The sequence below is a fragment of the Cariama cristata genome, unplaced genomic scaffold (assembly GCF_000690535.1).
Source record: "Cariama cristata isolate BGI_N322 unplaced genomic scaffold, ASM69053v1 scaffold2755, whole genome shotgun sequence".
In the NCBI taxonomy this organism is placed as follows: Eukaryota; Metazoa; Chordata; class Aves; order Cariamiformes; family Cariamidae; genus Cariama; species Cariama cristata.
The window spans coordinates 34,658-58,559 of NW_009619055.1; the positions used below are offsets into that span (position 1 = coordinate 34,658).

The window sequence follows — 23,902 nt, forward strand, 5'->3', positions numbered from 1 at the left end:
CCTGCTGAATTGCTCAGAGACAAAGGGTTATTGCTGCTACCTCATAAACTTTCAAATGGTAGCGATTCTAATTCAGGATTCTCTCACTTGTTCGAAAAGTTCTTGTCCTTCCTGCATGCCTTAAGATATCGGGCAGGACAGATTTCCCTTATGGATCAGGAGTAGGACATTTAGGACTAGAGGCTCACCTGGTCGGTGTTTCAGCACGGCAGCATCCCTACACCATCTCCATTGGGACTCTGTTAGCATTGACTTGCTCGTACCGTGTGCAGGGATGCGGGTGAAGGTACAGCACTGTACAAACAGCAGCAAATTCTCCTTTTGCTCTTCTTTGCCTCTGACCAGAGGTAGAGCCTTCAGGATGTAGTCACCATTGTGATCCCATATGTAACTCTTTGTTACAAGAGTGTTTTCTGGGAAAACTGGAGATGTAAGGAGAGCATCTGCTGTCTTGGGTTGCTTGGGCCAGTCTCAGGAAACTGTTGTAACCCTCTGCTTACCTGACCTTCAGGTAGACCTGTTTTTAGATATACTTCTGCCCTTCTTAGTAGGGACAGAAAACAATGGAGCTCCAGAACAATCTTAGTGTTTTGTTATTTTTCAGAACTCTTAGTTCCAAGAACACTTCAGCTCAGTGAACAATCCATTAACTTGAGCTAATTGACTTTCTCAATTAACTGCCCAATGCTTTATCCTGGAGTCTGCTTCTGTTTTCCTCTCTTGGTTAATTATCTCCTACCCATGCTCACAGTGGGGAGCAGGGAGTGGGAAGTGATTGCATATTCATTCAGACCTCAGTTGAAGTTCATAATGGGGGATGGAAAATGTTATATTGCTTCCTGTACACTGAAGGCCCCTTCTCTCAGCTTTCCACACCCTACCTCTAACTTGTTTTTTTAAATGGCTTTAAAACCATTGCAAGTTGTTTGCAGGCCCCAGAGAAGAATTCAGACCCTCAAACTTTTGTGTGTATCTTCTTTGATATAAACCAGGCAAAACTTCTGGTATTGAAGTTTAAGCAGCTGTTGTTTCTGGCAAGGCCTGAGTCACATCTTTTGGTCAGAGCTTGACAGAGTGAGGCCGTGGGACAACCTGCAAGTTCCACTGGGCAACCTGCTCCACTTGATGGGCTTAGACTAGATCTCCAGAGCTGTCTTCTAACCTCAACCTTTTTCTGCTTCTGTAACAAGAAGCTCACAGGAAAAAGGAATAGGCATGGCATTTTGCAGAGACAGCCCTGCAGAAACCGTGTCCGAACTTGCACTTTCAGCCTGGGAGCTATGGTATCCAAACCTGAAAAGGAACAACTGCCCTCCGAGCAGACCATGAGCTTCTGGTTTCCAGAAGGAGCTCCGCACTGGGGAGCGTGGAGCTGCCGAAGGCAGTTTTTTTCCTTGTTTTGTCATCTGGCCACACTCCTCAGAGCTTCTGCTGAGCTGCCTTGGAACGTAACTCCTCCTGCAGTCCAGAATGGCTAAAATGGTTTATTTTCTGTATGCTAGAATGAAAGTAACTTTGTAAGGCTTGGTTATGTGAGAAATCATCTCTGGTTTGACAAAGCACGAGGAGGTAGACACTATTCTGTAATAAACTCGTAGACATTTGTTGAAACTTGCACTGTCACAATCTGTTTTTTCTTTGTAAGTAATTTCTAATTACTGAGATTATATCTTTTTGGTTATGATATTCTGCATAGGGGAATCACAGTTATTCGTTGTATGTTCAGAGGATAATTAATCTTGTACTTTGGTGACTTTAAAATAAATCTCATTATCTACTTCTGTCTGGACATGATTAAATTTTAACTGTATGTGGAAATAGGACTGAGAAGCAGCTTCGCTACGATGTGATGGGAAACTCCTATTAAAGATGCTTTAGGACATCAACTACTAAACAGCCTAGGTTTGCTTCGAAATGGAACTTTTCCTTTTTGTAGATCAAAGAAGTCCTTGAGAACCCTCATTTACTGACAGTTATCAAAATAGAAGAAGCTGGAGATGAAATTGTGAGCAATGCCATTTCTTTTGCTCTGTACAAAGGCAAGTAATTGTTTTTCTGATTCGGTTTTGCTTTGGGTTTTGTTTTTTTTTTTTTTTTAAATAGATGGGAAAAGATGGCTATTTATTTTCTAGAACAGCCTTCCTAAGAGTGATGCCATCTCTCTAGAGTTAAGCTCCTGCCACAGTGTGGAGCTTGTCTTTGTCTGAAGTGGTGTGGACAGGCTGCAGAAGCATTATGGGATCTGTTAGTGTGGGTGAGATCAAAACCCAGTCCAGATAATTGCAAGGCATTTAGCAGAGCTTTAGGGATGTTGGGATAACATCTTAGAGTAGCACACGGGTATGCAACACAACAGAGTGTCAGGAAGACAAGAAAAGGATCTTTTCTGGTTATACTGCAGAAGTGGATTACTCTGCATCCTGCAGTGTAAAATCAGGTATCTTTTGGTATATATGTGGACTGAAGAGGTTTGACTGGCATTCAGCAGGGAGAGAAGTATCCAGTTGATTAACAGGGCTGCCTCCTGACTCTTTCAAATCCCAGTGACTTGCTACCATGACTAATTCAGACCTGGGCACTCTACTCTGGCAGAGCAGAACTGGTACTCAGAGAAGGTTGCTGGGCTGACCTCGTTTTCCTGTCTGTGCATGGAGAAGGCCTGCAAATGTCACAGCTTCTCATGATGCTTCTTGTATAGGGCCCCGCTGGGAATCCTGCAGAATTTGTTTTGTATAGAGGATGCAGGACACTGAGGAGTCTGAAGGAAATGTTGTGCTGATTTTGGTTGATGAGGTGCTCCTAGCAGCTTGTTTGTGGCCTGTATTGGACCATAAATATGTCTCTCAGCCTCCAGCATCCTCTAAAACCCCATCAGGAAGATGCACGTGAGTCTGGGTAAAGACACTTGACAGGGGTCTTGTCAGGTAGAGTGTGAAAAGCAGAGACAAGTATGCCGGGAAGCTCTTCTGTCTCTCGTCTTTTGCCTAAAGGATTGTTCCTCCTCTGCAGCTTTCAGCACTAATGAACATGACAGAGATAACTGGAACGGGCAGCTGAAGCTACTGCTGGAGTGGAACCAGTTGGACTTGGCCAGTGATGAGATCTTCACCAACGACCGAAACTGGGAGGTACAGAGCACTTCTGTCTGCATACAGTGATATGGGACAGGGGAGCAGTGGGGAGAGAGATGTGGTAACAGCAGCCACTATCTCGGCACCCCAACCTCTGTGACGATAAAAGCGTCTATTCCTCCTTGCACTGACATCACCAATTGCAAAGGTTACTTGCCCATGCCAGAAGTACTCTAGGCTGTCCAGCAAAGGCAATTGCATACAGAAAAAACTGATTCTGATGAAAATGTGGCAGTTACCCACAAGTCTCAGACTCTTAGGTAAGCTTTACGTGTCTCACGTGCTCCCTAATATTTGCTTTTCCACTTCTTCCTAGTCTGCTGACCTACAGGATGTCATGTTCACAGCCCTAGTGAAAGACAGACCCAAATTTGTCCGTCTCTTCCTGGAAAATGGCTTGAATCTGAGGAAGTTCCTTACCACAGAGGTCCTTAGAGAGCTGTACACAAACAACTTCAGCAGCCTGGTGTTCAAGAACCTGCAGATTGCAAAGAACTCTTATAACGATGCCCTCCTCACATTTGTGTGGAAGATGGTTGAAGACTTCCGAAGAGGTCTCAAAAGAGATGACAAGAATAGCAAGGATGAAACGGAGATACATCTTTCAGTAAGTGATGAACAGTTTGATTCTGCTGTGTGTCCCCTGAAAGGAAAAAACAAAAATTATGTTTTGTTTCTAGTATAGCAGGATTTTCTTTAACAATCTCAGCCTTGGTTAACATTTAATATGCCGCCCCATTTTACAAATGCCTGTAAGGATCATTTAACTACAAGAAAAACGGATGAGTTTATTTGGGTGTTGAGTTAAAATATTTTCTATTAGAACAATCAATGCTCTATGCTTCTAAATTATACCAATATAAATTCAGAGTCTGGTACAGAGGTGCCAGCTCGGCATAAGTTTGGACTCTTATATTTTGATACAGACTCTTGTATGCTAAACCTTGCTTCTTGCAAGGGTGTCAGGCACCTTCTGGACTTCATTTCATTGTCAGGTAGAACCAGACCACAGTAAGTCCAGACATCAGATCAGATCTGAGTTTCAAAACTGGACCTCAGGCATCAGATAAGCAACTTTTGCAATCGGTTGTTGACTTCAGAGATGCAATGCAACACATGACATTCAGGGGAAGCTTGGTTTGAAAACAGTGGTTAGCTTTGAGAGTTTACACCAAAGCTTGTGGTTCTTAAAGTTTTGTTGCCCAGGAGTCATTTTGTGATGGCTTTGCCAGCCCCACGTGCTAATTGCTTGAATGCAAAGAAGATGCCGGTATAGAAATTCCTCTCTAAGTTTTTTGTGAAGTTCAGGGTCTTGCTTAAACACAAAAGGCATATTGGTACAAAGGTAGTATTCCTTTTAGAGCATGTTAATCTGTGTTCTCTAAGCACAAAATCAAGCTGTGAATGAGGCTATCTGAACTGCATGGGCTAAAGCAGAAAGTGGCTTTGACCCAAATGTCCTTTAATGCCAACTTGAGGAAAAACAGGGAGGCTGATTCTTCCACATCAAATAGGAAAATAAAAGGCTTTAATAGAAATATAAAATATAACGTAACTTACATTAGTGTGTGACAAGTGCAAGAGAGCCGAGAGACAGGGTTGGTGGGCTGACTGTAAAATGAAGAAAATATGAAACCAGGAGAGTGGCAGGCTAGGATTTGTTCCAGCTGCAAACAGTTTGGTGAGCTTAGCTCTGAGGAGTTGTTGCTCTTTCTTTCAGGATGAGTGCCCTATCACAAGGCACCCGTTGCAAGCTCTCTTTATTTGGTCAGTTCTTCAGAACAAGAAAGAGTTGTCTAAAGTCATTTGGGAGCAAGTAAGTTGAATGTGCCTTTATTCCTCTTTGCAAAGAGTATAGTGGTGTTCCTTGCCTTTGATTTGTAGGCCTTTGAAGGCTCTGGATCCATCTTCAAACGCAAAACCACAAGAGATAATTGCTAGATGACTCTCTGTAAGTAGGTTTAATATTACCCATTTTGTGTTTGGGTGTGGATTTCATACTTTCCTTTCCTAATGTCATGTGTGAGTCAGCAGTCCAAGCTAGCATTTACCTATGGTTGTATGTTCTCATCTTGGATGCTGAGTTCCCACCCACTCCACAATATGGATGTGCTCTGATCCCAGGTATTTGATTGAAAACCATTTCTAATTTTGTTTAGACAGTGCATTTAGCGGTGGTTGTATCAAATACGTAAATCACAGACTGTAAATGCGAGGCCAATGCAAGCAAAGCTATCGGATGCTCCTGCTCACGTCTTCGTGTTTGAAATGGAGTGCTTCTTCCCTGTACCTGTGGGTGCACGTTGGTCTGTGTGCCCAAAACAGAGTGCTTCTTCCCTGCACGTGTAGATGTTCTGATTGGAACAGACTAACGTAGTCTGGGCAGTTCTGGGTACATCCAACTGGTCCAGACTGGTGGACAGTGAAAATGGTAGTGTAGATTGTGACAGAGCGGACCCTCTTTGGTGAATCTTCAGCCGGAGATTCAAAGCTGATACATAACTATTAAATACAAGGCCTTTTCAGACTGGTCACAAAGTTGTTATCAGACCAGTACAGTGATGGTTACCATTTGTTTTGTGTGAACTGTATGTTCATTTCCCAATATTGACTGGGAACTGAGCAGCTGCAAAGAAAGGGAGATAATTTTTAAAGAATACATCATGTTCCCTTCACAGAGAGCTTTGCATGACTTAACTCTCTCTCCATAGACCAGAGGTTGCACTTTGGCAGCCCTCGGTGCCAGTAAGCTCCTGAAAAGCATGGCGAAGGTGAAGAATGATATAAATGCTGCCGGTGAGTCTGAGGAACTCGCTAATGAGTATGAGACAAGAGCAGTAGGTAAGTGCCTACTTTAAGTCCTTTAGAAATTTAATAGGAGGGGTCAGAGATCAGGAAATTGTTTCTTTTCTTGGAATATTACTTGTTTTAATGATCTTCAGGTCTGGTGTGTACCAATGATTGCATAGTGATGTTTTTATTTTGTGCAAAGCAAAAGTGATAACCCTGCTGGTTTTGTTCAGCAAAATGCAAGGCAAGATAATTTATTCAATTTGCCAGAAATACACTGCCCAGAAATCCAGTCTGAATTTTAAAGGAGAGAAATGACATCTCCAAAGGAAGTAGAAAGAAAGCTTAATTTAGAAAACTAGATATTCAACATTAAATGCTTCCCTTGAATGTCAAAATAGGTTTTTACTGCTCAGAAATCTCTTCCACACCATCTGTTCTCAGTAGAAACTGTGTGTGCTGTCTGAACAGCCTGCCTCCAAAAGTGGGTGTTACGGGGGTTTTTTGGGGTAGAGAATTCCTTTCATTGGGAAGAAAAGCTACCTAGCCCTAATGGCAAGGCTGAAGAAGAAGGGTGCCCAGAAATAGGAAGGACAATATCAAATAAGAGAAGCTTTCTGCATGAGTGCTGGTAATAGGTTGATTTTCTCTTGAAGCCACCCTTCAAATTTGCAGGAGTACTTTTGGGGCGTGAGAATAAATTGCAGGTAAAAAGGTGGATTGAATTCCTAAATCCTGAGCTGCAAAATCATATACCTTGCTTATTCTAAGATGACAAGCAATACTGTCACTTGCTGAGAACGCAGATCGAGCTCAGTTATTTTTCTTTCTTTGTATGACCTTCAGTTTCTTGTATTGCAAGGACTGTCAATAATTCAGAATTGGGCCCTTGATCTCATGGGCTGAAGTGACCAATAGTTTCTTATTTAATGAGGGTAATGGGTGACAGGAGAGCAGAGGGATGTTTTGAGTTTTTTTTAGGACTTCCATTTCCTGAGCAATAATGCTGATGTTTCCTCAGTGTCTAGTTATCCTGCAAATTATTCAGAGAAACATGCTAATGGAAACCAGCACAGCTGACAGATACCAGGGCAGGGATTAGTTTGTAGCACCCACAACTAACAAATTCAAACTTCCCTGTGGAACAGGACCTTGGTTCCTAAACTTGGAAGGAAATACATTAGAGTGTTGCCTCTGGGGCTTTATTGCAGGTTATAGCCTTGTTCTCTTGCCTGATGCAGAAAACAGTGGATCTGTGACTGCACCGCTGCCCGACAATCTGCTGGCATCCCCGTAAGTCAGGTCGGGCGACAGTTCAAGTGCAATAGCCCTGCACGTTGAATAGGGAAACCACAGAAATGTTGCTGGGAAGGGCTTCTGGAGACCTCTAGTCCAATCTTCTCATTGAGGTAGTGTTACCACCAGGACTAAATTAGTTCAGTTGTGGCTTCTTTTAGCCAAATCTTGAAAATCTCCACAGATGGATATTGTTTTATTGCTGCTAAAAGCAGACGATGTTTGTTCCTTTTCTGGGGCTAATGGAGACTAGATTGACCTGTTGAACTTGAGCCTTACTTTTATTTGTGTTTTTATCGGTAAAGCCATTTCACTATCTACTAAGGAGTGGCACAAGGCCACGCTGAAAATATCTTGCTTGTTACCAGAAAGTATCTCCTACTTTATTGCTGTATGTGGGCGTCCTCGCGGTTATGGTAACACAGCTGTTTGTGAAATGCCTGGGAAAACGTGCTGTTGGAGAGAAGAGCTTCTAGTGAAGTCTGGTGTGTTTTATAAAAGGCTGGATCGCTCTTCAGGGCAGTTATGCTCTGTCACAGACACACCAACAGAACTGCCTTCAAGTGGGAAACGTCCCGAGCTGGAAGGAGAAATAATTTTTCACTCTAGTGGCAAAAATCTATGGGCAAAATAAGATGCTTGTGGCTCTTCTAAAACTACTATGTTTGCCAGTGAAAAAGCATCGGATCCTGACCTTGTTGTTCAACCTTACTGTTAAAATGGAACTACTGAGACTGACTATAAGCGATTAGATCAGTGCTAAATGAATAAAAAGATGAAACAAGCAAATATACTGAGTCATTTGAGCAGAAGTTGTTCATATTTTTAATTCAGTTTTTTAGTGCAGAACTCAATACTGTCTCTGTGTGAGCTGATTTAGCATTACAGTTTTCCACCCAGGCATGAATTTTGTATGAAAGCTTCAGACATGCAAGTGTGCTTGTAAAGCAATGCATGTGTTGTTTTACTACGCTGAAAATGTGGAAAGAGTTCTTGTGTCTGCATGCTTTAATATTGCAAATATTATACTTTGGAAGTCACTGAAGACAATTGCACCTTAGTTTGTGAGAAATTGAGTCTGAAGTTGGAATTCAGTGTGGGGCTGCCTCTTTCCTCCAGAACTGTTCACCGAGTGCTACAGCAGTGACGAAGATCTCGCTGAGCAGCTGATGACTTATTCCTGTGAAGCCTGGGGAGGGAGCAATTGTCTGGAACTAGCAGTGGAAGCTAAAGACCAGCAGTTCATTGCACAGCCAGGCGTACAGGTAACGTCAGTGAAAAGAAGGTGCACAGGTCACTGTAATTCTTGTGATCTGGACAGCTTAAAAAAAAAAAAAAGTGTGAATATTCTTGCTGTGAAAATACTGCATCTGCGTGAACAGTCTGTGAAAGGCCAATGGTCAGGTGCTGTTCTCGTGGAAGTGAGAGCCTTTGGCGGAGGTTTCCCAACTCTGCGAACACCAGGCTTTGCACGATGGCAGCGTAGCTGTGTCCTGCAGTGGCTCACAGAACCAGTGTCTGCTGTGCTGTGAAATGCATCCTGGAGAGCACTGACTGTGGCTGGTGGGGGACAGGCTGTGTGGCTCCTCTTCTTGAATTAAGAGGTGACCGATTTGCCCGCAAATGCTAAGTCAGGAGGGGAAGACTTGATTTAGAGCTGTAAATCATAATGAGCTGGGTGATAAAGACTGCCTGAAGTAACTTATCCCTTGGCACAATTCCTGTGTGTGCACAGTGTGGATGTATTGCCCAGCATAAAATGCTTTATAAATCAGGTCAGATCCTGCTCAGCCTCATTTTGTACTCCTTCTCATGTAGACTGGAGGACGGCTGGACTAAGGAACCGGTACACTGTTACTGATGCAGAAAGCTTTCTGTATTGTTGAAACAGGAAGCCCACTTATTTTGATTGAAATCTCAAAGTTTTGGGTGTTTTCACTAAATCAAATGTCCTCTAATAGCATTCCTGGGGTTTTTTGTTGCTGTTAGAACAAATGAGGATATTTTCTTCTTCCCTGCAGAATTTCCTTTCCAAGCAGTGGTATGGAGAAATTTCAAGAGATACTAAGAACTGGAAGATTATATTGTGTCTGTTCTTTTTCCCTTTAATAGGCTGTGGTTTCATCTCATTCAGGTAATCAGCTGGTTTCTCATTAGTAGAAGCAAAGCAAATCAATTAATCATAGAAACATAGGGCGATTCAGGCCAGAAGGGACCTCTGGAGATCATCCAGTCCAACCCCCTGCTCAAAGCAGGGTCGACCAGAGCAGGTTGCCCAGGACTGTGTCTGGTTGGGTTTTTGGTATCTCCAAGGATGGAGACTTCACAGCCACTCTGGGGAACCTATCCCAGTGTTCAATCGCTCTCAAATAAAGATATTTAATGCCTGAATGAGCATTTGATAGATGACATCCTTTCTCTGATCTGGAGTTAAGATGTGCCAATTTACTTGTGTGCCTGAAGTCAGTGGGTGCAGAATGGCATTGCCTTTAAACTGATGTCCTGTGCCAGACTTTGCACCTTTTTCATTTTGACTTTGATGAAGAGCACAAGTGTTTCCAGGCGTAAAAGCTGTGCTTTGAGACCTTTTCCCTCTTTTAATTCTTCAGGAAAAAGCCTGTGGAGAAGACTAAGAAACTCTTCTTGTATTATGTGTCTTTCTTCACTTCCCCCTTTGTGGTCTTCTCCTGGAACGTCATCTTCTACATTGCTTTCCTGCTGCTCTTCGCCTACGTATTGCTTATGGATTTCCAGAAGGAACCTACTGTCCTGGAGATGATCCTTTATGTGCTGGTCTTCATTCTGCTTTGTGATGAAGTGAGACAAGTAGGCAGCGCTTGCAGACCAAAAATGTTTAGTGCTAGATTAAAAGCCTTGTAGTTTTTCCCCTCCTAGTACTGTGAGCCAGTGCGAGCTGCTTCTGAGTTACAGTGGAACCAATTCTTGGGAGATGTGCTCAGGCAACTCAAGGCACAATGAATATTTTTTATTTTTCCCCGATGTTTAATTCCTACTTGTACCCCAATAGCTGCAGTGTCCATGCACCGAGAGGGATGTGCATTGACTTTGAGGCTGTGTGGGTAAGCTGATGCCAGTGGAGATATTTCTCAGGAATGCTTGGCTTCAGTTGCCAAAGGAGTTGAGAATAGATTAGATATAACACATTTATTTGGGTGCATACCTCTAGATCAAGTGATTCCTGCCGATCTTCTCCACATCCCACCCCCCCCTTTTTTTTTTGACCAGTAAGCAACATATTATGTATTTCTGTTTATCTTTTAATTGTAAATACATTTTTTTTGCTAGTTTTACATCCCAAGGACCAGCTTTGGTCTGCCTGCATTGCTTGTGCTGGTGTAGTGTGGGAACAGCATACGGGACTGCCGTTATAGCCAGCTACATAGTTGATATTCTTCTCAGTTCATATGTAAGGGGTCAGATGAAATATGTTGGTTTTCAGGCAAGCTGGTCTCTACCAGTCGGTGTTCCGAACAGTGGGAAGGTGCTGGGGAAATTGGTGTGTGGTTTCACTGTGATGCTGCTTTCTGATTGTCCTGTAAGGCATTAGTCTCCACATGAGTGTCTGTGGGTGATCTGCTGGATTAGACCACCCTGCAATAACATTTCTTCCCTGAGCTCAAATGACGTTGCTGAGTGTTGAAGTTACTGTGCTTAACTTGCTGTGTGGTCTTTTTCCTTTTTAATAGTCAAGGTGGTACCCTATTTAAGGCAACTTTACTTGCTAAGGAAAATGGGGGAAAAGTAAAAGACTCTGTTGCAATGAAAATGCTAATGCTGATTTAGGTTCTGGTGTCTCTGGACCTGTCCTTGCACTTCCCGTGTGTACCCAGCAAAAGTCCTGGGCAAAGCCTTAGGGATAGGAACTTTTTTTTCCTAACGCTGTCACGATTTCTCACTACCCTGAGCAGGTAGAACAGCTTCAGATCCCAGTAGTCTTATTAATTGGTGGCCAGACAGCACCAGTTTGATTGTGGGAGTGGAGGCAGCTAAACCAGAAAACTAATTGAAGATCTAAAGTTACTGTAAGCCAGTGTCCTGGCTTCAAACCTATTTTGCTAAGGAACAGAACACAGGGCAGTGTCCCAGTCCTCTAAGCTTCTCAGGAAACTTTCTCCCTGGCTTCCTCTGAGATAGAGTGTGTGTGCGTTGGTCTAAATCTGCGGTCAAAATAGTATCTGTGTCCTTAATATTTAAAAAAAAAAGAGGGATGTCTCAGATTTTGTTTTCACATCAATGGAAAAGTAAGAGTAATGTTGCCTGGGGTCCCACTGTAGCTGCTGCGGTCAGATAACTAATTTTGGGGAGAAATCAGTGCTCTGATTAGAGTTTGGTGTGTCTGTGGAAGTGACAGCTTACTAGACATTGTTCCAAATCTAAAGCAGATTGTTTCACCGTTGAGGAGAACTGAACTGTATCTGAGCCTGTAAGCCACTGGCTCGGCCCTTTTTTCACTTCTGGTGGTCCTAGAGATATTTAACTAGCCGGAGCTACTTTCTCATATCCCATTTAGAGCTGTCATGGCAATAGTGAAATCGGAGATGCCTTTTTCCTGCTATCTTCTTAGCCACATGGATGTAGTCTCCAGCCAGGTGAGTTGGTAGACTTGTGGGGTGTGCAGAAAAGCCCCGTTTGACCTCCGTCAAATGGAGAAAGAATCTGAACAGAACCTTTGTGCACGTTAACTCTTAGCGGTGGGAAGTGCTTGATATTTCAAGGACTGAACTGCGCTGCAATCTCAGTTGTTCTCACTTGTTTACACACATTTGCCTCTGTTTTCTCTCTTTCTGCTTTAGACCAAAACTTCTTTCCTTTCCTTCATCCACAATTGTGCCCTTAATACAAGAGGCATCAGGCTTAAACCTACTGCATTTAATACAGCTGTAGTGCAGTGATATGCTTATTGCTTTGTGAAAGGCATTTGAACCATATGCGTCTAGCTGTTCACATAAAACACCTCTTCACTATCACGTGTAGCAAGACAACTTACGTTTGATTTAGGGAGTTACTATCCAATGTCGTGGATGTCAGACATGCTGTCCTCACTCAGTGCTCAACCTTTGGTACGTGAAGTAGTAAGCAAGGTGTGTGTGGGTCCCAAGATGCTGAAATAATGTCTGGTAATATCTTGAGCCTGATCCCCTGGTAGCTGCCACAACTCTCTGCCTTTAGCAATGCTTCCCATCCTGTGAAAAAAATGCAACAATTATGCAACTGGAATAACGAAGTGGGGCTCTCTACTTAGAGCTTCTTCTTCATTTAGAAGAAAACTCCCCTCGATCTCTGTTTCCTGTAAAAGTACCGAGAGCAGAATTGCCTTCCTTGGATATGCCAGTTAGAGAGAGATTCGCTGATCAGTACTCTAGTAAGCTTTGATTATTTCAATGAAAATGAAAAAGAATTATGATTCAGAGACTATTTCTTCAGGCCTGGCAGAGGTTTCTCCTGGTTAAACTACTTGTCCTAATGAGTCATCTCTGAGTTGGATCCAGAAGTTGGCTCTTGCACAAACTTTGGATCCAGGGTGCAGCACCAGTCAGTCTGGGAACAGGCAGAGATTCTCACTAGACTTGCAATTCAGAAATGGAGAGCCAGGTAATTAAAAGAATAAATTAAATCTGTGTCTTTGATCAAAAGCGTGTGTATCTAGCCAGGGACAGATTACCAAATGAGCTCTTTGAAGAAAGAGAAGCCAGAATACTTCAGCTACCCCGAAACAGTGACCCTCCTGCCCTCCCTCAGTGTTTGATCTGCTGTTAGTGGGTCACACCGAGACTCCTGTGACCTGTTTGACAGCAGTTCTGCTGGAGCTTACCATGACCTACCCTGAGGTCCCCTGGCAGCATGTGTATGCACACGTGAGCACAAAACACATCAGTCTGGGCTCTTGTCAGGACTTCCTTCTTTTCCCCATGCACAAGCATGCGTGTGGTTGGATTATCTCCTTTGAGCACAGTAACCTGCGCTGTGGTGCAGTGTTTGTGTCACCGATGTGCTTAACTGGTCCCAGTGTGAAAGCATTAGCTTAGGGCATCTGGACTGCCAGAGAAAATGTGTTAAGGGAGGAGCTCTAAACATAGAAAATCTTGACCCGTAGTCCTCGTAGTAAAAACATGTTGCCAGTGATTTCTGGCATTGCTGGATATGTTAAAACCCCTCCTTTTGGGGAAATGAAAAGCAATCTGAACTCTGGTGTACCTATTATGTGTGACAAAAAAATTAATTGGACGAGGAAATTATCCTTACTATTGCAGTGGGTGGAATATTTACCCAGGAGGACATCCAGTGGGGAGAGAGATGGGGAAGATCGATGAGGTGCCTGTGTCACTGGCCAGGGCTGTGTGGTGGTTACTTTATGCTCTTTTTCCTTCCCAGTGGTACATGAACGGCAGTAAGTATTTCTCAGATCTGTGGAATGTTATGGATACACTAGCAATCTTCTACTTCATAGCAGGGATTGTGTTCAGGTGAGTAGTATCTTTTCTTGGGGCCATGGTATGGTTTTGCTTCCTTTCTAGGTTTTGGCTACAACCTGTAGTGAGATTTTGGGAAATGACATGTTCATGAAACTCCCTGTTCTTTAGGAAGGCCCCAAATACTATCAAGTCTTGACTCTCAATCTGTAAAAGCAAATAAAGAAAGAAAAAAAAGTGATGATAAATAAAGTGAAAGAAAATAAAGGGAACACCTGCATGTAATATTTCCTGGGTTTTGTTTCATGGAAGTTGAATCTAGCCCTGGGCTGAAAGGTGGCTTTCCTAAACTCGGATCTTTCTGGGCCAGCAGGACAGCCCTTCTTAATGCTTAGGTTTGGATGAGCACGTTTAGATGACTGAAGTAGGCTTAGGTTTCATGACCGTGCCTTCAAGACTGGCTTTATGAAGCATATCAGGCGAAGTTGCAGGGTAAGATGGTTAATATCACAGAGAGTCAGAACTCCTTTGAGATTTTCCCTGACTGCTATTATTGACTGTTTAGTATGGTAATCTGGACTCTTTGAGCTTTAGTGTGTTGTATTTCAGGGGACTGTAATTGTACGTACAGCAGTCTAACAGAATGTCATTAGCTCACGTAAGCTGTTTTACATGAATGGATGAGTTAACAACCATGACAAAGAAATAATGGAAGCACATTTTACGATGTAATGATTCAGTCAACTGTGACTTAGTTCTTGTTGCCTCAGTGCAGCAGAGCGGTCATTGCACTGTGATGTTTTCGGAGGGCTGTGAGAGCAGCTAAAGGTACAAAATTTCTTTGCTCTTAATTGTTTTAGAGGGGAAGAGGAGACACAGCGACAATGTAGCTGAGATAGGAAGGGTGTAAACAAGGTGTGCATTGACCAGTCCTACCACCAGTCATCAGCTGGGAGTGGGTGGGAGAAGGCATGGGGCCCTGGATAGCTGTGCTCTGGTTTCCAGTTACTCGCTTTCCACTTGCCCTTTCACTGTATTTTGACCTGATTTCTGCATGCTTTATCCAACGCTTCTCTTCACTTTCTCTTGCTGTCTCCATCAGGCTTCACTCATCCGATGAAAGCTCTTGGTATTCTGGGAGAGTCATCTTCTGTTTGGACTACATAGTTTTCACTCTGAGGCTGATCCATATTTTCACAGTTAGCAGGAATCTAGGACCCAAAATTATTATGCTGCAGAGGATGGTAAGATTCTGGCAGCTATTCAAGAGAGTCTAAATAAATGATGTGACACTTTTTTTTTCCCTCAAGAGTGAAAATCACCACTGTTCTGATGATGGCAGCAAGTTCTCTCCTTCTCTTAAATCTGCTAAACAGGTTTAATTAAGATTTAAATGGGACCTAATTAAGAGCAGGGCCTTTTTCTCTTCCTCCGCACAGGGAGACAATAAAGATCAGTCTAAAGAACAGACAAAGAAATTTGTTTCCTGGTAGCTTTTGTGTTCCGTGTCTCAAATGTTTCAGTGGTATATTCCATCACTCTTGTTGCTCACATGAGCGTTCCCCAAACAAGGCAATCATGATAAATGGTATAGGAGGCGGATTTCTGTCTTCCATGCATCCATCACACAAGTAACTGGAGAAGCGGGTGGTGAGGAGCCTCTCATGGAGTGGCCGGGTAATTCTGTCCTTTGTAGCTGGAGGGGATGTTTGCTAGCAGACTGGGAAAGGTAATAGGGAGAGAGTGGGGTTCCATATAACTCAGATGTGGCTTACTGGAGGTGTGGGAATGAGGAGCATTGGAGAGCTGGAGTACGTCTGCTTGAATTTGTGGGTGTCACCCAGAGCCAGTCTTGTATATGAAATTTAAAAACCAGCTGTGTGGTTACAATGGGAGTAACAGCATGGTCTGCAGCTTACCCAGAAAGCCTTTATTTTGCCATGTACCACTGCTGCAAAGCTGAAGTCTAGAGATTACCTGGTCCTGGAGTACCTTGTGATATGGAAGCAACAACACAGGATTGTTCCCTGTACGTCTTTCTCTTGTTTGGCCTTCTTCAAAAGGGATGACTTTTTGAGTAAGTCTAATAGTAAAGATACTTGGGGTAGTGGAAGGACAGATCTTGGTGGAGGTGGGTCTGCAACTAATGGGGAAGCTCAGCTGGGATATTACCAGTCTTGAGTTACCTGTACACTCTTAAGAGCTAGAAAGTCACAAAACTGTTAGCCAGAGTGTCTGGACTAATAAATGCTGATTTGATGCTATCCAGAGTGGCACTTTCAGAAGCGGTGGCTGCTTTCACCTGACACTCAGCTGCAGGGTCTGCAGCTACAGTTGTTGCATAAATAATCTTTGTATGTGGATCTGCCTTTTGTGGGTTGAGCCTGTCTGATGTCCTGGGGGATATCCTATATTCTGAAATGTGCCTTGGTTTTATGGTTGTGTGAACATCGTTGAAGTTCCCTGAGTGGGAACGGTCAATTCTTTGCATATGTGTGTTGGTGACTGTAAATCTATGGAGCAGTGATCTGAAAATGTGCATTAAAATGGTGCTAACTTGTGGAGGCTTTTCTAATATTTGCTCTCCACCTTAATATCAAATCAGGGAGGGAGAAAAGCCACGTGTGGCTTGCAACAGGCATACTGTGGGGCCCTGATGCGTGCGTTTGTTGCCCTTTTTCAGATGATAGATGTCTTTTTCTTCCTCTTCCTCTTCGCTGTGTGGATGGTGGCCTTTGGAGTGGCCAGACAAGGCATCCTGAGGAAGAATGAGCACCGCTGGGAGTGGATATTTCGATCTGTCATCTACGAGCCGTACCTGGCAATGTTTGGCCAGTACCCTGATGATGTTGATGGTAGCTATCTTCTGTGGGAATCTTTCCGGGGTGGGTGGAAGGCTCTGTCCTTTCAGTGGTTGTCCAGTCCTGTGTTGACCCCTTTCCTCCAAGCAGTAACAAGGCAAGTTTTTATGTCTGATGGGGAGGCAGGGAAGGAGGAGGCCACACGTATTGTGGTCGGTGGAAGTACCTGGAGCTGATCCCAACAGAAAGAGGGGGAGAGGGCTCACTGTTTGCTCTCCATTCTCGCCCTCTGAGGTACCACCTACAACTTTGACCGCTGCACCACTTCTGGGAACGAGTCCAAGCCCTTGTGCGTGGAGGTGGATGCCAACAACCAACCCCGCTTCCCAGAGTGGATTACCATTCCCCTTGTCTGCATTTACATGCTCTCAACTAACATCCTCCTTGTGAACCTGCTCGTGGCTATGTTTGGGTACGTAATAAAGGAGCAATCGCTTGCTTGTGATCTCTGTATCAGTATCTCTCTGAGGAAGGGAATGAAGTCCTGGAAAACAGCAGAAAGCCAGCCCTTGGACCCTGCCTGTGTCTTTTGCAGAGGAATTGCTGGGAGTAGTCTGGACAGGGTTCCCAGCTTGAAAGAGACCTCTCAAGTTGAGGGTGTGATGTGAGAAGGTGAACCAAGGCAAGGTTATTCAGCATTTCTCACAGCAGTCTGATCAAAACTGGTACAATGTCCTAGGGCTCGGTTGCTGCCTGTCCTTCTACTCCTCCTCTATACATCCTTTGCACAGTGGGCTTAGTACGAACCCCTGTGGTTCACACAGGGGGTGATAGCTGGGTCAGTGCTTTACCAAGTATGAGTTGCTGTGCAACTGACCTTGCTAGGCTGAATAAATGAGTTATTATTGCAGTCTTTTTATGACACTGTGGTTTTATTAACCAGAACTGCTGTGTGGTGATGAGTCTGTTACCGCTCGCTATTTATTGTTCTGACTTACACCACAGGCAATGGGCTGCATCTCCTTGGGCCATACAAAAGGACTTGGTCTTGAACAATGCCATCACCTCTGGTTTTATATGGTAATTTGTCTGTGGGCCTACCAGTCAGGAGGCCTTTTCTGGCATCTTGTAAGGTGTTACACCATGCTGATGGATCAGACACCTGAAATGTGGTGCTGGTAACTGCTGACTGTATCACATAGCCAGGACTGATTTGCCAAAAAAAAAAAATTTCTTCAGCTTCTTCCAGAAATCTTTGTTTATACTGCAAGCTCTGCCACAAAGTTAATAATGGGAAGTCTTTTTTTTATGAGACTTCGGGAGCGTGTTGCCCCCCTGTCTCACTTCTGACTCGTGAATACAGTTGGATGGGTGCTGTGGCTCTGTTCTTTCCAGCCCTGCTGCTTTTCTGCTTTATACTCCCTTGCAGCGTAACAAAATTACAACCCCTGGGCATCATTCTTGCGGTCTGCTATGTTTGTGTGGTTTTGATGGTACCTTGGCAGGAATTTGCTTTGGCAATAAGAATATTTATGAGAACTGTGAAGGACTCTTGGTTTGCTTCAAGAGGATCTCCCTTCCGAATGACAGTGCCAGTTCTTCCTGGCCTGAGATGAGGTGTATCAGTGTGATGAGTTGAGAACACCTCAGCTTTGGGATCCGCTCTCCCCTCTGCTCTGAATCTTTCTTGCCATGCTGAGCTGTGGTCCAAAACCAGATAGAAACAGATTTTTTGACAAGGCAGCTAGGACTGATGCAGTATATCTGTTTATTGTACGTGCATTTTGCTAACCCACGCAGGACCTGGGGACAGAAGACAATGCTTATACTCCCTAGAAAGGGTGAAAGCAATTCACATTTATCAAGGAAAATACAGCAGTAAGCCAGCTCTACCCTAGAAGCCTTCGATATTTGTTAGAACACTTATTTTAACAGCACCTGATGGTAAATGCTGTAGTTTATGCTGGTAAAAACCTAATTTTTGCCAGTTCAGCTTATTACATGGAAGGACTTAATGTGAATAGTCTAACGACACTCTCGGAGCTTTGCGTAGTTCATTTTAACAATAGACTGAACGACTTAATCAGGAGCACTGGATCGTACTGAAGTCAGGAAGCCCAGCGGGCAAACGGCAATCCCAGAGGGTTTTTTCTTGATACAGTTAGAAATGTGTGAAATCTGTGGTGGCTCCTCCTGTGACTAGTGTGTCCATAGTATTTGTCAGTCTTTAATAATGCTGCTGTCTGTTAGACACCAGTCCGATCGGTGTCTCTGTGTGTTGTAATTAGAATTCTATATTAATTTTAACAACAGAGAATCCAACTTTTTCTTTGCATCCAGTATGCATTAGCTGAAAAGTGTGAATATTACGTTTTAGATACTTCTGAAATTCAAGATTGTATTTATCTTCTAAAACAAAAGATAATTTCTACCAAGTGAAGCTTTTAGCTTATCTCGCTTAAGGATCTGTTAGGATCTCAACACAGACTTTTTGGAAGCATCCATCTGCTGTTTAATGTCAGCAATGAAAGGTCAGGCAGTCTGTGAGCTGTTTGCTTTTGTGGTTGTTGCTTTGCTGGGTTCGTACAGTGCTTAGTACAGTAGGTTTGATCCATACCTGGAGCATTCTTAATGCCTCTACTAAAAATCTCAGGAGCTTTTCATTTTTTGTAAATGTTCTATTTTTAGAGTGTGTGTTTTTCCTGTTTTGTGGTGGTTGTTTTTTTTTTTTTGCTTAGAAAAAAGTTAGCTGATGAATTAATGAGACACAGTATCTTGCAAAGAAGCATCCTGTTCTCGTGTGTCTAGGCTGGAAGAAATTGCCTAGAGCTAAGGTAGTGAAAATATGTGGAGTATTTTCTCCCTGTTACTTTTTTTTCTGGTTTATTTGTAACTTCAGGGTTGGTTTTTTTTCTACTGTCTTCTGCCCATTTTCAAATTTCTCTCTAAAAAGGAGGACAAACTCAATAACCTCCTAATCAGTAAAAATTACCAGCTCCAGGATAACTTTACAAAAACATGCACTAGTATAATAAAGAGAAATGCTGTGTTACTTGGCTCTGGCAGAGGTCTCTGGTGGATAACTAATTCTGTATGTATTTTCCTCCTTCATCTGTTAGTTACACTGTTGGATCGGTACAAGAGAACAACGACCAGGTGTGGAAGTTCCAGCGTTACTTCTTGGTCCAAGAATACTGCAGTCGCTTGACTATCCCCTTCCCTTTCGTCATCTTTGCCTACATATTCATGGTGATGAGGAAATGTTTCAAATGCTGCTGTAAGAAAGAAAGTAAAGAGCCATCTATTTGTTGTGAGTTGGATTATTCCTTACTGCCTAAGTTAGAGTTTTGGTGGGAAATTTTCAAGGGCAACGTAGACCTCGGGGGAGATGGTTGTACTGGAAATAAGGAGCAACTCATTCATGTTCTCTATCAAACGCAAATCCACTATCTTGCTGGAAATCTCTTCAGTAAGATTCAAATCGAAGCTTCTCAGCCATAATCTGCCTTCAGTACTCAAGGTGCGCTCTCTCTGGGAGATGGGCAATTACACGCCCAACTCCTTATGCTAAAACTCCAGTTGAGCTTTGCTGTGATCCCTGCCCCCTAGTAGCTTTGGTTTTGGTCTGGTTAGAGAGCTTTTGTTTTCTACCATGAGACCTACTCTACTTCACTACTGTGCAGTTATCCAGTGCTTTCTTGTCCAAGCTGTTTCAAGGTAGAATTACCTCATGTATGTAAATCGATTAAGTCTTCAAATTAATCTTATCTGTTTAGGGCTGCCTATGCTGCTTCCTAGCTTAGAAAGGGTTTGGTTTTTTTTTTGTATTAGAGCACTGAAGAAATTAATCCAGAGCCCACAATAGCTGAAAGTCATCTTCATGGTCTGCATGGAAAATGTAAACCATCCCATTTGTCATTAACATCTGGTAGTGCATCCCTCCTGCGCTGTTACCCAGTGGCAGAGATCCCTGATCTTGCATGCTCTGAATGTTTAGGTGACTAGTACAAGAAGTGGTCTTAGTCTCTGCTTGCCACTCTTGTCTTCTGGAGTTGCATTTCTTTTTGTCTATCCATTACAGCCTCCCAGCTAATACAGCTAGTAGCTGCTAGGACAGCCTAGGAGAGGATGGTCATCTTCAGAGACTCTTCTACCTGCTAGTGAGTGACTGAAAGAGGCTAGAGTCGCATGACCAAATGGGCAAACCGCCTCAGAAATGCAGGGGTGGCTGAGTCAGTCCTCTAGCCATTTCCCCCTTATTTACTCTGTCAGAGGGCACAAATATGAATTGTTTTAACAAGCTTTTCCCGCAACAAATGGAGTGTGTTCTCTTTTTTTTTAAGTGCCATTCAGAAGCAGATGAGAGAAGATAAGTTGAGTTAATTGACAGACTTATTCCCATCCATCAGCAACCTGACCGTTGCCCTGCGGCACAGGCTGGATTTGTTATTAGTTTCAGCAAAAGATGTCTGCTTTGGGCTATAAAATTCCTTGGCACTGACTAAATCGTTTTGGCTGCCCAAATCTCTGTTTGGTTTCCTTGCTGGGGAGATTGCTTAACGGCAGCATATTTCTGCCCGACTGATACACAGTTGATGTTGCAGTTCTAAAAGCAAATGCAAGAATTAATTAGAGCCAGAATATCATTGTGGTTGAGCTGGTGACAGAAATTGAGAACTGCATGGAGAAAGCACACTAATGTGTTGACTATTGCAAAATCCTGGCTTCTCCGCTTAACTCTTATGGAAACGGTTGGGATTTGGGTGCTTAAATGTTTGTTGGTATCTGGGAGAATGGCTGAGGCTGTGTGAGGTCAGAGGAGCACTGGGTGGAGGAACAAGAACTTCAGTTGCCAGCTGTGGGCTTCTGTTGTCTTGGCTAACTTTTTTTGTATTAAAACCCTTGTGGTTTGTGCTGTCCTGTTGGAACAGGATAAAATGCAGAAGTATTATCCTGGAGGATTCTGATGTCTCGAAGTGATTTGCTCTGTGTCACTCTACAGCATCAACAGGAGGTGCTTTTTACAGAAGACAGTTCTTCATCATTTGAAATGTTTTAGTTCAATAAGAAGTCATACAACATGGTTCTTTTATCTGTTACTCTTAATGAGCCAATATGGGATAACGTAGAAACAAATGGAAAGCTCGAACTGAGATAGGAACTTTGTGGAATGTCCTGTACCTGTTGAAGTGGCTGCCATTTCACAAAGCACTCCTGTTAACCAAGACTCAAAATACTCTAGCAAGACTTTTGAGGCTTGTTTGGTTTTTTAATTCATATTTTCTTTTTTTTAACCAGCTGTAGTTGCCAGGAGCATACAGTAAACTGCATTAATGTCATGTTTGTCAGAGCTGTGTCACAGGTGGGAAGTGGGACTGCAAATGCTTTGGATGCAGAAAAGGGAATTATTAGCCTCTGAATGCAAGCACTAATGCAGCCTTTTTGCACCTTAGCATCGGAAAGACAAATTAACTGAATCTAGTGTTGTTTTTCTTCACATATGTTTCCCAGGCTCAAAAAATGAGGACAATGAAATTCTGGCATGGGAAGCTGTCATGAAGGAAAATTACCTTGTCAAAATCAATACCAAAGCAAATGATTCTTCAGAAGAGTACGTCTGCCCTTCTTTGTCTTCACTCTCTTAACTTTCTGTTGAATATTTTTAGTGAAGGCAAGTTTTCAGCAGCTCTAAATGTTTACAAACTAATGAGTAGATAAATAAACTCAGCATAAATGTGCCTTTTATTTTCATGTTTATGTAAAATGATGGCTTTTTTTGTCCGCTGCTGCAGACTGTCTTCAGAAATAGTTGATTGGGCTGGTAAAATGCTAATGGCAATATTGCAATATAATGGCATATTATGCAGACAGTAGCTGGGTAGATGTATTAAACAGACTTGTTCCAGATGTCTGTCACAGTATTTCTCAAATTATTTCAGTTTTCTGTTCTCGGGTCTTTCTGTTTTTCCACCAGAGGAGAAAATGTTGTTTTGGTATAGTGTTTTGAGATGTCTTTGTGGAAAGCAGTGCTATAGCTGACTAGTTTTGTAACATTAGAAGTTTAGACTGAATATTAGGAAACATTTCTTCTTCACCAAAAGTGTTTTAAGCACTGGAAGAGGCTGCCAGGGAAGTGGTGGAGTCCCCATCCCTGGAGGTATTAAAAAGGTGTATAGAGGTGGTGCTTAGGGACATGGCTTAGTGGTGGGCTTGGCAGTGCTAGGTTTATGGTTGGACTCGGTGATCTTAAAGGTCTTTCCCAACCTAAATGATTCTATAATTATGCTGTTAGCAGAGACTATTTAGTGTTAGACCTGCAATATCAAGCATTCTCACAACATCAATCTATATGGAGGTCAGTACTTAATAGCATGAGTAGGAAAGACCTCTGGGGAGGGGAAGCTGCTATTTGGAATGATGATATTTGAAGTTTGGCAACTTGGACCACTCTTCTTTGACTGCCAGCTCATGACACTGTATCTTTGGGATCTCCCTCAGTGTTTTCAGAGTAACAGTAGAAGAGGAAAGAGGAATATAAAGATAGAAAAGAGAACAGCAACCTGCTGTGTATGATGGCTTCATTTTGTAGCTAGCTTCCAGCAGCTTGAGTATTTCCCTAAATCAAATGAAAGGGAAGAGCTGATAAGAATGGACAGGAGAGACCAGACTCTTCCATGCCTCTCTGCCCCTGCTGTGGACATCGCTGTCCACAAGTAAGTGTTTATGTTAAGATTACCCAGAGGCACTCAGCATTGGATCAGAAGCCAAACGAATACAAAAACCCCAGCTTTTATACTTGAAGCAGAAGTGTCTTGACAAGGAAAATGGGAACAGCGCAACACTAACAGTAATTGATGTGTTAGTTAATATACTTGTAATCAAACCAATGCCAAACCACCTGCAGCCCTGCCTTCTTGGGAAGATGAAACACTGGGGTTCCTAAGCGGGGGCATCTGCAGACCATCTGTTTTGTAGCTGACCTCTGACTACATACAAAAAGAGACTTTTCTGACAACCTCATTGCCGTAGCTCCACTCTTCAGCCAAAGATGAGGACTAGATCTCTTTGCTCCAGATAGGCTTCTGCAAAGCAGTTCTCCACAGTTTTGCAAAGAGGGCAGGGGGGTTAGCCAAGGCTTCTCTAATACCTGGACTCAACCCTTTCTTCTGTTTCCTCTCTCTGTTTTCAGAATGATGCATCGATTTAGACAACTGGATGCAAAGGTATTTGTCTTTCAGACTACTCTGGGGGATGTGCTTCTATCTGGTGTAAAGCAAGTAGTGGTCTACGAGGAAAATGAGCATCACCGAGAGTCATGTGTAGTCTTTGTTAGTATTGCTCGGACCCCATTTTATTGGGCTTTTGTAACGTGCTCCTTTTAACACCTTTGATTTCACGTGTGGCTTCATATTGTTTTGGAAAATGAAGTAGAAAGATGCTTGCTTAGCATTGA

At 43.0% G+C, this 23,902-nt stretch overlaps 1 protein-coding gene across 2 annotated transcripts in view; it reads left to right on the plus strand.

Annotated features, from left to right (window-relative positions):
- Positions 1–23,902, plus strand: part of TRPM8 (transient receptor potential cation channel, subfamily M, member 8) — a 41,098-nt gene that overhangs the window by 15,590 nt on the left and 1,606 nt on the right. For both annotated transcript variants that reach the window (XM_009701087.1, XM_009701088.1), the window contains exons 9-23: positions 1,937–2,039; positions 3,010–3,128; positions 3,448–3,738; positions 4,852–4,947; positions 5,843–5,972; positions 8,337–8,482; positions 9,239–9,351; positions 9,827–10,043; positions 13,611–13,702; positions 14,751–14,892; positions 16,332–16,503; positions 16,744–16,921; positions 19,569–19,759; positions 21,961–22,060; positions 23,639–23,672. In XM_009701087.1, the coding sequence (XP_009699389.1) occupies positions 1,937–2,039; positions 3,010–3,128; positions 3,448–3,738; positions 4,852–4,947; positions 5,843–5,972; positions 8,337–8,482; positions 9,239–9,351; positions 9,827–10,043; positions 13,611–13,702; positions 14,751–14,892; positions 16,332–16,503; positions 16,744–16,921; positions 19,569–19,759; positions 21,961–22,060; positions 23,639–23,672 (2,124 nt within the window). The remainder of the gene's footprint in view (positions 1–1,936; positions 2,040–3,009; positions 3,129–3,447; positions 3,739–4,851; positions 4,948–5,842; positions 5,973–8,336; positions 8,483–9,238; positions 9,352–9,826; positions 10,044–13,610; positions 13,703–14,750; positions 14,893–16,331; positions 16,504–16,743; positions 16,922–19,568; positions 19,760–21,960; positions 22,061–23,638; positions 23,673–23,902) is intronic.